This window comes from Vulpes vulpes, chromosome X (genome assembly GCF_048418805.1).
Source record: "Vulpes vulpes isolate BD-2025 chromosome X, VulVul3, whole genome shotgun sequence".
Lineage (NCBI taxonomy): Eukaryota > Metazoa > Chordata > Mammalia > Carnivora > Canidae > Vulpes > Vulpes vulpes.
In genome coordinates, this window is record NC_132796.1 from 12,104,425 (window position 1) to 12,119,599 (window position 15,175).

At 41.7% G+C, this 15,175-nt stretch overlaps 1 protein-coding gene across 5 annotated transcripts in view; it reads right to left on the minus strand.

The window, feature by feature from the left end:
* Positions 1-12,247, minus strand: part of AP1S2 (adaptor related protein complex 1 subunit sigma 2) — a 30,192-nt gene extending 17,945 nt beyond the window's left edge. Inside the window, exons 1-4 of one of the 5 annotated variants that reach the window (XR_011998185.1) lie at positions 11,920-12,116; positions 9,590-9,768; positions 1,001-1,109; positions 246-383 (exon numbers count right to left, since the gene is read on the minus strand). Coding sequence is in view for 4 of the 5 variants with exons in the window: in XM_072743694.1 (XP_072599795.1) it covers positions 237-383; positions 1,001-1,109; positions 9,590-9,768 (435 nt within the window). In the remaining variant the exon portion in view is untranslated. Of the gene's footprint in view, positions 1-231; positions 384-1,000; positions 1,110-9,589; positions 9,769-11,919 lie in introns of all 5 variants that reach the window. The other 4 variants (XM_072743692.1, XM_072743694.1, XM_072743691.1 and 1 more) reach the window with 4 other exon arrangements.
* Positions 12,248-15,175: the final 2,928 nt, after the last annotated feature.

The window sequence follows — 15,175 nt, forward strand, 5'->3', positions numbered from 1 at the left end:
TTTGGGGTCCAAAAACTGGGCCATCAATATGACAGACCATCTCTAAAGCAAACAATCCATCCACAGATTAACTAAGCTGATGTGACTAACATATACCCCAATCAATATACTGCACATGGACACTACATGCCAAGCATGCTTCAGAGTAATTTCTGAAACTTTAAGAATGAGAGAACATAACTGAGACTTCCCTAGCAATACCAAAACATGCTTGGGTCTACTAAAGAGAACTCCAATTAGCTTACCTCCTGCAGTAGATCAGCCTGCTCAATTGCTTTAAGGACATTTTTCTTGGATGTTTCCTGAACTTCCCCTCCCAAAAGAAATTCATCCAAAATAAAATAAGCCTTCTCAAAATTAAAGATGATATCAAGTTCACATACCTGAAAAGCAAGAAAAACAATGTCAAAAACTGAAGCAAAAGATACTTACCCACCATTGGGTAGTGCACAAAATCTGATCAGAGTGAATCGATCTTAATTCTTTCTAAAAATAGCAATCTTGCTAATAACTAAGCATCACCGATTTAGTAGCTTAATTGTCAAATCTCAAGTACTTGGAGACACAATACCTACAAGCTAAGTAAAGTAAGACCTGATTCTCGAAGCTCCCAACATGAGCAACTTAATAATTCTCTCTTGATAAACACTGATCTTTTTAAATACACATTTCTTAGATAATGTGATTATAACTGCTTACCAAATCTAAATTCCATACAAAGCACTTCCAGAATATTAATCTTTGCAGCTGAACTCCTTCCTGTTTCACTATTTTAAATCTCATTCTCACAACCATCATTAAATGAGTAGGGCCATGGGATCAAGCATTCATTCTGGCAGCTGACTGAGCACGCTAGCAAAAGACAGTCAGCCCTTCCCTCTCCTGCAGTTATTTTTAAACAGTCAGAATCCCCAAGACGATCAAATAATAAACTTGTTACAGAGAAGATTAAAAAAAAAAGACCATGGCATTCAATTTCCTAAAACAAAATACTACTCACACTGCCAAAATACTTGTCAAGTAATTCCACATAACGATGAATTATTTCCAGGGTAATTAGCTCATTGTCCTGATCCTCGATAGCACAGCAAAAATACAGACTAGCATATCTGTAACAAAGCAAATGTGGAAAAAATTTTACCCTATAATCATGTTTTCTAAATATGTTTTCATACCCTATTGTGAAAGATCCCATGCTTATACAGTTTATTTCCCCTTTTACAACAGTATAGATTATTTCCCTCCTGGATTACAAAAGGAATGAATGTTGGGACGCCTGGGTGGCTCAGTGGTTGAGCGTGTCTTTGGCTTGGGTCATGGTCCCAGGGCCCTGGGATGGAGTCCCACATCAGGCTCCCCGCAGGGAGCCTGCTTCTCCCTCTGCCTCTGTCTTCTGCCTCTCTGTGTGTGTCCCTCATAAATAAATAAAATCTTTAAAAAAGGAAAAAAAAGGAATGAATGCATGTAGTGTTTCAAAAGTACAAAGCAAAAAAAAAAAAAAAAAAAAAAAAACCAAAAACAAACCACAAAAAAACAAAACAAACCCCAAAACAAAAACAAAGGATCATTCAATCATACCATCCAGAAATCTAGAACGAGTAACTCATTTTGCTCTTCTTTCAGGTTCCCTTCTCTGAATATTCTAAAACATAGCTGGACCCGATTATTAAATATAATGAAAGAAATATAATCGTCCTATATTGTATGAAATATAATACACTTACTTAATTAAAACAAAATGCACTGTGTGATTAATTCAAACTACAAGTAAACAGGGAAGAAGATAAACTTTCTGACCGAAGGACTCATTGAAGATATTATCAACATGAAGGCAATGCCTGAAACATTTTGTTGAAGTGTAATATACAAACAGAGGACACAGGTCATATACTCTTGATTTTCTTCTTTTCTTAAAGATTTTATTTATTTATTCATGAGAGACACGAGAGAGAGAGAGAAAGAGGCAGAGACACCGGCAGAGGGAGAAGCAGGCTCCATGCAGGGAGCACGACGTGGGACTCGATCCCAGGTCTCCAGGATCCCGCCCTGGGCTGAAGGTGGCGCTAAACCGCTGAGCCACCCCTTGGTTTTCAAAGTAAACCCACCCAAGTACCAGCACCCTAAGAAACAGATTATGGAACTCCTGAATCCCCTCTCCTAGCCCCTCCAGGTCACAACCTGCCACCCCCAAGGGTAACTACTATCTTGACTTCCCACGGCATAGAACTGTTTTTAAAAACGAGGTTTCTAGGACTGTGGAATAAACTCCAAGATAAGAACAGTTTTAAGTTATTACAGAAGTTAGAGAAAGAGAACAGGGGAAACTCATCTGTCGTCAAATTTTCCAAGGTCTGTTAAATGAAAGTTTAGGTTATTTACCCTTGAATAATAAAATTGGAAAACTCATATTCTCTTTCCAAATTAGGATTCTAGACATGGGACTACATTATACTTGACCCAAGGAAGCCAAAACTTAACATATAACCTTGAGGCATAGCAAACAATGATCAAGTCTTTTGAGGATTCAAAGAGCATTTTCAAATGGTTTAAGTGTGTTATACAGGCTGTTGAAAAAAAACAAACCAACGCTACCAAAAAACCAGAACATTCTAAACAAGTCTGTTTCGACTGTAATTTTCACTGACAAGCATTTAAGTGATTTTTCGAAAACACAATGAGCAATTACTGTTCATAGCATTAACAGAAAATAATACACACACAATCTCAGTTTTGGAATTCAATGAATTCCTACTCTTCAGTATGAGAATGTCTAATATTTACAGAATGCTCTATTAATAACAATGTTATAGGGGCACCTGGGTGGCCCAGTGGTTGAGTGTTTCCCTTTGGCTCAGGTTGTGTTCCCGGGGTCCTGGGATCGAGTCCTGCACTGGGCTCCCCACAGGGAGCCTGCTTCTCTCTCTGCCTAGGTCTCTGCCTCTCTGTCTCTCATGAATAAATAAAATCTTTAAAAAAAAAAACCCACTATCATCACATTGATCAAATAAAGACCAATTGGGGATCCCTGGGTGGTTCAGTAGTTTAGCACCTGCCTTAGGCCCAGGGCGTGATCCTGGAGACCCGGGATAGAGTCCCGCATCAGGCTCCCTGCATGAAGCCTGCTTCTCCCTCTGCCTGTGTCTCTGCCTCTCTCTGTGACTCTCATGAATAAATAAAATCTTAAAAAAAAAATAAAGACCAATTATTTGATCTTTCCAACAGCAAGCACCATAATCCTTGATTACAGAGGAAGGCAAAAACAAAACAAAACAAAACAAAACAAAACAAAACAAAACAAAACAAAACGAGGCCCAAGAGTATAGGATCTGCCAAGTGGTTGGTCTAGGACAAGAAATCTGATCTTCAGACCTTTTCCCACTCCACCTTAGGGACTCCCTCATCATACACAGCTCGACTTTATTGCCATGTCCATTCTACCTGACTTATACATTAAGTTATTCAAAATGGTAGGTCTCCTGTAGGCTTAGAGAGGAAGCTTTCGAATGTGTTCATTTATTAGCATGAAGGACATAAGAGGGCACCACCTCCAACTTTATTTTTTAAAAAGATTTTTTTTTAAAGATTTTATTTATTCACGAGAGACATAGAGAGAGAGAGAGGCAGAGACACAGGCAGAGGGAGAAGCAGGCTCCATGCAGGGAGCCGGTTGCGGGACTTGATCCCGGTCTCCAGGATCACACCCCAGGCTGAAGGCGGTGCCAAACCGCTGAGCCACCCGGGCTGCCCTATTTTTTAAAAAGATTTTATTTATTTATTCATGAGAGACACAGAAAGAGAGAGGCAGAGACACAAGCAGAGAGAGAAGCAGGCTCCATTCAGGGAGCCGGATGTGGGACTCGATCCCAGGACTCCATGACCACGCCCTGGGCCGAAGGCAGGCACTAAACCGCTGAGCCATCCAGGGATGCCCCACCTCCAACTTTAGAGTGCTTCCTCTCCTTCTTACCCTGTTTTGTGTATCTGTTTAAAAGGCAATGAGGGACACCTAGGTGGCTCAGTCAGCTAAGTGAACCACTTTGGCTCAGGTCACAATCTCCAGGGTTCAGAGATCAAGCCCTACATTGGGCTCTACACTGAGCATGGAGCCTGCTTGGGATTCTCTCTATCACTCTCCCTATCACCCACCACTCTCACCCTGCTCACGCAAATTCAACAATCTCTCTCTTAAAAAAAAAAAAAAAAGCAATGGACTATTCCAACTCTCCATCCTCCCTAACCCATGTTCACCAAATAGTTCTGAATTTGAGGAAACTGATACAAATAACATGTTACAAGTCCCCAAATCAAGAAAACTAAAGATTAAAGGAACTGATATTAAATAAAAATGGTAGATAAAAAAACAGACCTGACTAGCTGACATGAACCGAGTGCTATTTAAATAAATCTCATTAGAAGGAATGTATTAAGGGGCACCTGGGTGACTCAGTCAGTTAAGCATCTGCTTAGGACATGATCCAGGGATGCTGGGATAGAGCCCCAGAGCCCCACATCTGGGCTCCCTGCTTAGTAAGAAGCCTGCTTCTCCCTCTCCTCCTGCCCCTCCTCCTGCTCATGCTCTCTCACTCTGTGCTCTCAAATAAATTTTAAAAAAATGTTTTTTAAAGAAGGAATTTAGGGAACACCTGGGTGGCTCAGCAGTTAAGCATCTGTCTTCGGCTCAGGGCATGATTCTGGAGTCCCGGGATCGAGTCCCACATTGGGCTCCCTGCGTGGAGCCTGCTTCTCCCTCTGCCTATGTCTCTGCCTCCCTCTCTCTCTCTCTCTCTCTCTCTCTCTCTCTCTCTCGCTGTGTCTCTCATGAATAAATAAAATCTTTTTAAAAAAAATAAAATTAAAGAAGGAATTTATTAACAGTTTAGGGTAAACTTTCTTTTACTCTGAATGTCAGCATTTCTACAACGCTGTTCATCTTTTTTTTTTTTTAATTTTATTTATTTGTGATAGTCACACACAGAGAGAGAGAGAGGCAGAGACATAGGCAGAGGGAGAAGCAGGTTCCAGGCACCGGGAGCCCGACGTGGGATTCGATCCTGGGTTTCCAGGATCGCGCCCTGGGCCAAAGGCAGGCGCTAAACCGCTGCGCCACCCAGGGATCCCAATGCTACTGTTAATCTAATGCTTACACCATCCTTGCTCCTTATCCACAGTACGGCCTCCTGAGTTACAAATAAACAGTACTTATTCAATGGTGCTTAATTGTGTGAATCATTTAGAACTATTAATTTAATTATCACCAGGACTGATGTGTCCAAGCATCAACCATTATTTTTAAAATCCTGCAATATAGGGGTGCTTGGGTAGCTCAGTCATCTGCCTTCGGCTCAGGTCATATCTCAAGATCCTGGGATTGATTGAGCCCCACATCAGGCTCCCTGCTCAGCAAAGTGCCTGCTTCACCTTCTCCTGCTGCTCCTGCTGCTCCTACTTGTTCCCTCTCTCTCAAATAAATAAAAATTAAAAAAAAAAAAAAATCCTGTGATGCCAAAAAAAATCCTGCAAAACTACCTAAATGTTTGCTTTCACTCAGAAAGGAAGAAGAGTTATCAATTAAACAAATTTTGTTATAGGTGAACATCCAGTTATCAGGATTATAAGGCACCTGTTTATAGAAAGCTTGGAAGAAACAGAATAGTTAACAATTAACATTCATAGAGCCCTCACTCTGAGACACTAAATGTTAGCCAAGGCTTTACCATTTTAATCCTCACAACAACTCTTCCAGAAAGATACTGTTATTAGCTTGCATTTATAGGAGACCCAGGCTTAATTGAGTAACGGTAATTTGACTCCAAAACCCAAGTTTCATATTAAAAACTACAGCCAGGAACTGTATTAAATAAAGTAATCCTGCACCTGGCAAAAATTAAAACTGAATAAGCAATATTTTAAGAGTTTTGAAGAGGAAGAGAAAAATTGTTATGCTGATTTAGTAAAAGACTATCAAGAGAACTGAAGTGTACCCCTATTTTTAGAACCAAATGCTTTTTAAATATTCAATTTTGGCTTATTTTGTTCTCTTAGTATATATTTGTAAGTTTAAACCTGAAGTAAAAGTAATAATAGACTAGTAAGAAGAAAGGTATGTTTGGTTATTTTTAGCAGAGTGGATTAAGGCTTACTCTAATTACTGGCACTCAGAACATCTGAAAGTGCCTATTCTTATATTCAAAACACATGACTTCTCCGCAGCCAGCTATGTGTCAGCTGACTGTGCGTGAATGTAACTAAACTATTCTCAATACCCACTGGTATGTCATTAAAAATTCTTTTGTTAGTAAAGAAAATACAGTACTGTGGCAAATTCTCAAACTAGTAATTTGGAAATATATGTATTTTTAAATTCACTGAAAAACTTTAATCTAGTGCCTCTTCCATAACATGCTGCATAAAATAGGAATCAAAAAAAGCATACAGTGTTAGGTCTTTTTATTTCCCTTTTTTTTTTTTTAAGGTTTTATTTATTTATTCATGAGACACAGAGAGAGAGAGAGGCAGAGACCTAGGCAGAGGGAGAAGCAGGCTCCCTGGGGGAGCCCAATGCAGGACTCAATTCCAGGACCCCGAGATCATGACCTGAGCCGAAGGCAGATGCTCAACCACCGAGCCATCCAGGTACTCCCAGTGTTAGGTCTTTAAGAGATCTTCAAGAGCATTTATTTCAGAGATGAGAAGACACACACAAAATGACATGTTCAAAGTCACAAAACTAGTTAAGGGTGCAAATCAAACAGAACTCAAGTCCTCAGATTTTTCAATCTATTTTTTCAGCTATATTCTTCTTATCCACACCTCCCCCAACCCTCTTCCCAAGAGGGGGAATGTTATGAGAAATGATCAGCAAGAAGAATGTGGCTGAGACAAATGGAAGAAGGAAGACCTAAAGAGATCACTTGGTGATAGGAACAGCAACAGGGCTGGTTCAGAATTTCTCTCAGAAGCTAAGTGAGAATTCTTTTGCTTAAAAGGTCTTCTCTTCCAGCTGGACTAGGAGAAAAAAAAAAAATCACCTGTTTATATCAACAAAGAATACGTTCTTAAATATGTATTTAATATATGAGGTTTTCAGTATGAAATGAGGCAGATGCATAGAAAAAGATTAAAAATTCTAACTTCCGCCTTAAAATAAAAAAAAATTCTGCATGTGAATTTTATCTCAATAAAGCTTTTTTTTTTTTTTTTTAAGGGCACCTTTTATTTACAGGCACTTGATACAAATATCAGAATCGGGTTAGATTACCCTTTAGCCTTTAAAAAAAAAAAAAAAAAAAGCTTGGCCCAACATGGGTGGGCTGAATGCTGTATTCGGGAACACGGGAGAGCTTGCTTTCCTTCAGCATAACAGGCCACTGCCTTCAGCTGCAGGAATCTCGATTTCTGGGATTGATTCCCTTGCTGGTATTTTCCTCCTCCACACGGGGGACTCCTTCCCCTATCTAGAAATAAGCTTAAGTCTCTCACACCTTTTTAAAAACCCTGTCCCTCACTCCTATGTCTATGGGTGGTTACCACCTCTTCACATCTGACAAAGCTCCCAAAATAATCTACATTTGCTGTTTAAAAGTCTCCACCTCTTCACACCTCGCCCCATTTCTTCGAGAGTTGTTTCTACTATTTCACTGAAAATGTTCCGACAAATGGCATTTTATGAACTCTCACTGTAAAACCTAATAGATTCTTTCTTCACTTTGTTTTTGCAACATTTGGCACTGGTGACTTAATTTTCAAAACTCTCCCCTTCCCTGACATTACTGACCCTATAACTTACCCTCTCCCCGTCTCCCTGCCCCTTGAATGTTGGTGATCTACCACTTTATGCCTAATTTCTGCCCTGACTTCCACGTCCACCCCGAGCAAACTAGGCATCTCAGTCACCGTGTCTACTACCTCACATTTACAATCAGCTGAACCAGAAATGTGGAATCACTGCCTTCCGTTTCTAGCGGCGACCAAGTATTGTAAAACTTACCTTGTAGTAACAGCTCATTCCGCCTGCCGAGCCCACAGCAGTCTTCCTTCAGGGCTTCACTATAATGCCAGGGTCTCCTAAGGGATCTCTCCAGGCGGGCCTCAGCGCTCCACCACCCCCTCCCCGCTCCACCCCATTCTCCAATTACAAAGATCCTTTCAGAAATGTGTATCTGCTCTGTTTTCATCCCCGTTTAAAACCTTCCCCTCTCCACTTAATATCTGTTTCTAGCCCTCTTGTCAGTCACTAACTAAAATATGACCTTGGGCAAGTCACTTCTCCCAAATTCTTCCTTTTACAAAATTGAAGTTTAATCAACAGTGGCGGTTTTAAAGCTCATGAAACATCTCCTATGCAGAGGATACAGGCCAAGGGAGCAGAGGTAGGAGATCCCAGTCCTGTTTTCATGACAGCACCTCCACTTCCACTTGTTTCATTTAAGGTTCTAACCTTGGGATGAAAAGCTTTATAAAAACAATCATCTGACTAGATTATTCCAAGACCTCTCTCAGCTCTAAAATGCTGAGTTTTCTCAACAAGTACTAAACCCAAATCACCCAAAGATGACTAAATTTATTCTACTGGAAAGAGGAGTTAATGGTATTGAGAACATTCTTAATGTCCTATAATCCCCATTACCTCCTCTGCCACCTCCCTCACAAAACACCCGTCCACACCTAGAGTGGAATAAAGGAAAGAGATAAAACCCAGACTTCTCTTCAACCCTCCTTGCAGCCCATACTGTTTGTTCCCTGCACTTCCCCTACAGAAGACAATTTTTTATATGCAGAAACACTCATCTTACATACAGTAAATTATGTGTAAAAGAGGGAATATGGAGAAGAAACAAAGTAATTATATTTCTTTTAACCTGATTAGCCTAATCTTGAGAAATATATTTTAGAGTATTAAAAGATTTGCATGTATTAATAAAGATGTACATTTTTCAAAAAGCTTAGTGTTCAAAGCCAATGTGAGTCATTTTGCAACATCAAAAATTTAAAAATCTATTCTTTGCAAAATTATCTATCAGATCTAATTATACCTCCATGACAGCAACAAGTGTTCTTTGAATAAATGCTAAAAAAGAAATCTTGTGTATACACAAAGGTTCAAAACCTCTATATGACTAAAATGGTCTATGTATCCAAGGTGTTCATAAGTAAGATTCTAAAAGTCAGAAAAAAGGCATGTCAGTTATTAGTCATTACTGTATAGATTTTCAAGAAGGGGGTAGAGGGAAAAGGCTTGTCTAAATTCAGAGAATTACAGCATTTAAAATACAACCCAATTTTCACCTGTAAAGAAATAAATTCATTTAATTTTTCTAAAAAGATTATTAAAAAGGAATAATCATTTATGCCTTTAATCACATAATTAGTTTTAAATCGACTTCTGATTTTATTTTTTTGACTGGGTAATCAATCAAAACAGCAGTTATTTTAAAGACATAAAGCTTTAACTTAAACCTTTTTCATGTAAATCTTTATTAATCATTATTTATAAATGTCATCTCTCAAAAAAAAGTCTGCCATTACCACATTATACATGACTGAACATTTGATCCTACTATTTTACCTATCTGATAAATAAAAATTATACCTTTTGTAAACAATCTTCAGATCACGCCACTCAAGAAAGCTGCACATTTTAGGTTTCCGTGCTAAAACGGTTTGAACAAGTTCTCTTGTAATCTTTTTCTTCTCTTTGTCTGATAGTGGGACATACCATTTTTGCAGTCGAAGCTTTCCCTGACGACTAAAAAGCAACATAAACTGCATCTGTTAAGATAAATAGAACCAAGATTACATGCAACACTTTGACTCGGTAAAGATTAAGATGACACATTTCACAGAGAAGCTTTGGGGCCACGACCTGTAACTGACCAATGATTAGCAGCCATCAGTATTGCTATGCCAGTTAAAATAGCAGGAAAATTCTTGTATAAAGATCTTCCCACCAGATGCAAATTTCCCCACCCCACCCCACCCCACCCTGTTCCACCTAAGTGTGGTAAGCAGCTTGTGGCAAAAAAACCAAAACAACAAAACAACAACAACAAAAAAAAACCCCAAAAAAACCCAGGTAAAGAGCTGAGTGAAAATTTTGAGGAAAAAGATAACACCTGCAATTTAAGAAAACTGTCTACCTGTGCTATACATTTCACACTCTCTGTATGATATCAACTGGTTTAGATACATTTGAAACAAACAGCAGATCTACTATTTTTCACCAAGGCTGTTCCAGTTCCAGGCTGAATTACTTGTTTTCAGACAGCTATCACTCAGAATGCTCTCTTTAGTTTATGCTTACATATTTTAGGGAAAACAAAAGATCTAAAATTTTAAACAAAAAAACCCCAAAGATGCATATTTTTCTTAATTAGAGCCTGATTTTTAAGTACCTCTTCTCATCTTCACTTAAAAAATTCCAATATAAATAGGCACACAATAAAGAAGTGGGTTAATGTAACAATACAAAAAAATATAAACCTTTAAAATGCCAAAATTGAGTCACACACATGTAGTGACATTATGCAAAATACTTCATTTAAAAGAATTTTTTAAAAATGCATCTACAGATGGAGTGGATGTTGAATTCTAGTATATTTTACTTACACTATTTTGTATATATGTATTTGGAACCTCAAATACGTCAATTAGTTTTACATGTTTAATTTTAAAGGAAAGCTTGTAATCCAACTGGTCTTCCCAAATGCAAACAGGTATGCATTGTTTCTAACAAAAGTTCATTTAAAGGTACAATTCAGACACTTTTTTTTCTTGTAACTGCTATAAGTTCCTTTAACAGGGTTACTACAAGTAAGATCCCAACCCGATTCTTAATATGCATCATACCATCTTAAATTTGAATATGGGGTGGGGGAATTTGCACAGCCAATTTAGAATAAAACCGGCTCTAAATTTCGCTAAGAAATTATTGTCGCTTTTTGTACTAATCCAAACGGGCGTCAACAAGATATTTAGAAATTTATGATGTGGCAATTTAACTTTATTAAAGTTAAAACAGTGGTATTACACCTCACTTAAAACCTGCACCGGCACAAAATAAACGATGTTCTTGATATCAAAGTGCCTCCCATACAAGTCGTGTTAGGGCAGCGGCGTTCGAAGGGGGACAGCAAGTAAAGCATCACCTGGACGTTTACTGCAAACCCGTTACCAGAACTTTAGGAATAACAGACCCGTGTATCGGGACCCTGACGACCCGGACGGGTGGCGGTTTGCTTTCGAAAGGAGTACGAGCTCCAGGCGGTCTATATCCCCTCCCCACCACTTTACAGACGAATGAATAACACACTCTAAAATGAATTATGTGCTAACACGGGACGATCCCCGGTTGCGAAGCACAAGTATTCCTTCCCTCTGGTTAAAAACTGATGCTTTGATTTTTGCCACAAATCACAGGGCACCTCAGTTCCTCGAGATTGGCTCTTAAAAACAATAGGCTCCGCCGCGGAGCCGGCTCAGGGCCAGCGTTCCTCGGTCCGGCCGCGTCCGACGCCTCCCCGCCGCCCCACGGGGCCGCACTCCATCACTGACCGAGCCCGGGCGAGGTGACAGGCTAGGAGCGGGGCAGACAATGGCATTCGCCGCCGCGCAGGGGGCGCCAAGGGTCCTCCGCCGCCCCCGCCCCGGCCGCGGGCCCCTCCCGAAAATGCCCCGCAAAACTTGAGGGGATTCCCGAACCACAGGTGCCGCGGGGCCCCCCGCATCCCCCGGCGCGGCGCGGAGTGGAGAGGGGCGCGGACACCGAGAGAAGTGAGTTGCCGGGCGCCGCGAGCCACTGGCGGGCCGGGCGGCCAGGCACCGGGTGGGGTCGTCGGGGCGCCCGCGGGGCGGCGGAGGGCGCGCCCGACCCTCCCTCCCGGCTCCCTGTCCTCGACGCCCCCACTTGCCCCCGGGACTTACGGCGGCCGCGGGCCGCGGGCGCGGCGGAGCTCGGCCGGCGGCGGCGGCGGCGGCGGTGCCGGCGGCGGCTGAGGGGAAGCCCCTGTCGCCGAGCGCTGGAAGAGAAGCCGTGTTGCTGTGGGGAGGGGACCCAGCCGGCGGAGGAAAGGCTTAGGCGGCGAGGGGAGGGCGAGCCGACAGACCCCGCCCCGTGGGCCGGACGAGGGAGGAGCCGGGGCTGCGGCGAGCGGAGGGGCGGGCTGGACGACGCGCGGGAACCCGCTAGGCCGTCGCCAACGGCACCGGAGGCGGCGCGGGCGATCGCACCGTCCGAGAAAGCCGATTGGCCGCGTCCCTACCGAGAGGGGTGGTCTGGGCCGGAAGTCAGGCCACGTGACCCGGAAGCGGCTGCTGCCAAGGCCGGCGCGCCTGCGCAGGCCTGTGCGTGCCTTCGGAGCTCCGGCGGGTGGCTGCTGGGGCTCTCGGTGGCGGGAGGACGGGGTTCTGCGGTGCCCTTTGCCGACCCCGCTGTGCGGGGTCAGGATCGCGAAGAGCCAAGTTCGAGCCCGGATAACTCTCCGCGCCCAAAGAGGGTGGGGCAGGGAGGCGTGGCTGCCGTGACGATGGTGAGGGGAAAAAGGGAGTGCTGCACCCCTGGGGAAAACAAGCCTGCTCCGCGGTGGAGCTCGTGCACGCGTTCCGAGCGCCTCTTGCAATTACTCTGCCTCCAAACTGCCTGGAATCCAGCTCGTCCTGCCCATCGCACTGCTCCAGCCCTAGACACCTTTTGCCCCAAGCTGTGCAAGTGTCTCTTCCCAGGCTTGCCTCGCCTATCCTCAGTGCTGTGGAACTGATGAATTACTGTCCGTTCTCTGCCGAAAAGCCCCGACAGCATCTCGTCTTTGAGATCCCACTTCCTTCACACGGAGTCGCGTCCCCCACCCCCACCCCCACCCCCAAGGCCGCCTGGGTTCCAGTTAGCCTTGCCGAAGACTTGCATTGCCTGGCATGCACTTCCTCTCAAATGTTACATCTATGAAGCCTCACCCTCAAACCCTGTAAGAACGAATCCCTCTTTCACCCACATGTTCATTAGCCTCTGTTTAGCACATCTTGAATTTTAATCGTGTTGCATTCCCCACGTGTCCATTTGCCCCGATTTAACACGTCTTGAATTTTATTCTTTTTGCGCCCTAACCTAGTTCACTGCCTGGCATATAGCACATCTAATAAGTGGGAGTTGACTGATAAGGACAATAAAATGATAGATTTGTTAAGAACGATAGTGCTGAGCATTGTGCCTGGCACATAATGGATATCCATATTTTTTTTGAATGAAAAGAATGGATGAATCATCTAGTCCGACTCATCTTTTACAGATGAGGAAAGGGGAGCCCCATGGGATTAAGTGACCTTGCTTGAACAGCCACGGGTTTCTCATGTTGAATGCTATTCATTACCCCAGTCACCTAGGTTCTTACAAAGGAAGCTGGAAAATTGCTTTTGTTGAGCTGTGCCCTTTTTGCAGAGGTTCCCAAACCTAGTCGCCAGAATTTTTTAATGGCCCAGAGTCAAAAAGAAATGCTACGTTTTTCACGAAGCTGACTTTAATCAATTTAAAGGATCCTTTATTAGAGATTGTTCTTTTTTTTGTGGTGAAAGGTCTATAAAACTATGATAGTATATAACAGGGATTTGAGAGCATTTTTGATGCCCTTATTTGGCAAAGTAAAAACGTATAATACCTCCCCTTTTAAGCACTACTGTACTGCTAGGAAAATTTCCTACAAATATGTACAATAATGTATACTGGACTATTAAGTGGTCAACACAAAGCACAGAGCTGACTTTCTGTGGTCTTTAGGCCCCCTGCCCAAATTTCCCTCGCTTCCTGAGCAGTCATGCCCCAAAGTCACATGTTAAGGTCCCATTTCTCCCTTACTACGTAAAACATGCCATTAGTCAGTTCAAAGATAGATTGAAGACTGCAATGAAAACTTGCCTTCTGAATCCAAGTGCTGTTTTTCTCTTTTTCTATACAAAGCACATAAATCCTCAGTGTTCCTAGCTAACCACCCCCAAGTTTAAAGTCATTGGTTATGCTCCTAATGTTGGTCTGTGGTTCTGAAAATGAAGACAGGAGACTTGCTGATGACATATTGGCAGTCTCTGGTGCTCCTAGCCAAGAAAAGGTGGGGGTGGAGGGTAGAGATGGAAAGGAATTATGGGAAAAATAATTAGCAGCTGAAAGCAGCTATTACATAATGTTGGCTGCTTATTAATTTAGAAGAAGGAATGGCTTATTAAATTCTAATAGCAACAGCACAACTGCAAACAACCTAGCAATGAACAATGCAGGGCCCATTATTTTGTTAATATGTCCTCTTTTTTTGGCAAGTGTATAAGAACAAAATTTATAGAAGCAGATGGTCTTTTTCAGTAGATTATAGACGGTTTTTCCCCAGTCTTAGTATTAAGTGCTAATTGTGCATTCACTGTGAAAGACAAAAGCACTGTTACTGTCTTTGTTAGTAATTAACTGCTTGACTTTGATTCCCACTTTTTCCAAATTGTAGGCTTTCTTATATACATATTTCTTCTCACCTAGTATCTTCTTCATCTGTCATGTTAATAGGGTATCTTTTTTCATTCTTTGCTTTTGTTATCTGGGCGATCCTGATTTCTTGGTTGTTAATGATACAAAAATAATTTTTTATGAAAAATTAAAAATCAGATTTTATACTTTTTTTTTGTGCAGGAGACATTTATTACAAAATCATTTCTCATGGAACAAGAACATGTACTTTCATGGTGCAAGGTTGCCTGATGTTTCCCAGGTTTCAATGGCCCAGGCAGATAAAGGAAATTCAGCAAGATCAGAAGAACGAAGAACAGATCTATCCTTAAGTAGGAAAAATAACCGTGTCCCAAGTATACAGAAGGGAACAAATGAAGTATTTCTGGTAAACTTTTATTTATTTTTTACTGAGGTATAATTGACATATAACATTATAGCTTCAGGTGTACAACATAATTTGATATTTATATTAGTGAAATGATCTCACAATAAGTCTAATTAACATCACTTGTTTCTTTTAAAAAAGGAAGAAAAAAAGTACCTAGCTTTCATTTATGCTAAATGCAAGAGGTGAGGGTGGAATAGGGATTTTGCCTTCTAATGATAAAATTTTGAGACTTTTAATGTAATCTTTTAAAAGTTTCAAAAATAGCTTTAGTTTCCTGTTAAATGTGTGATGGCCGTATGCTTTTATCTCCT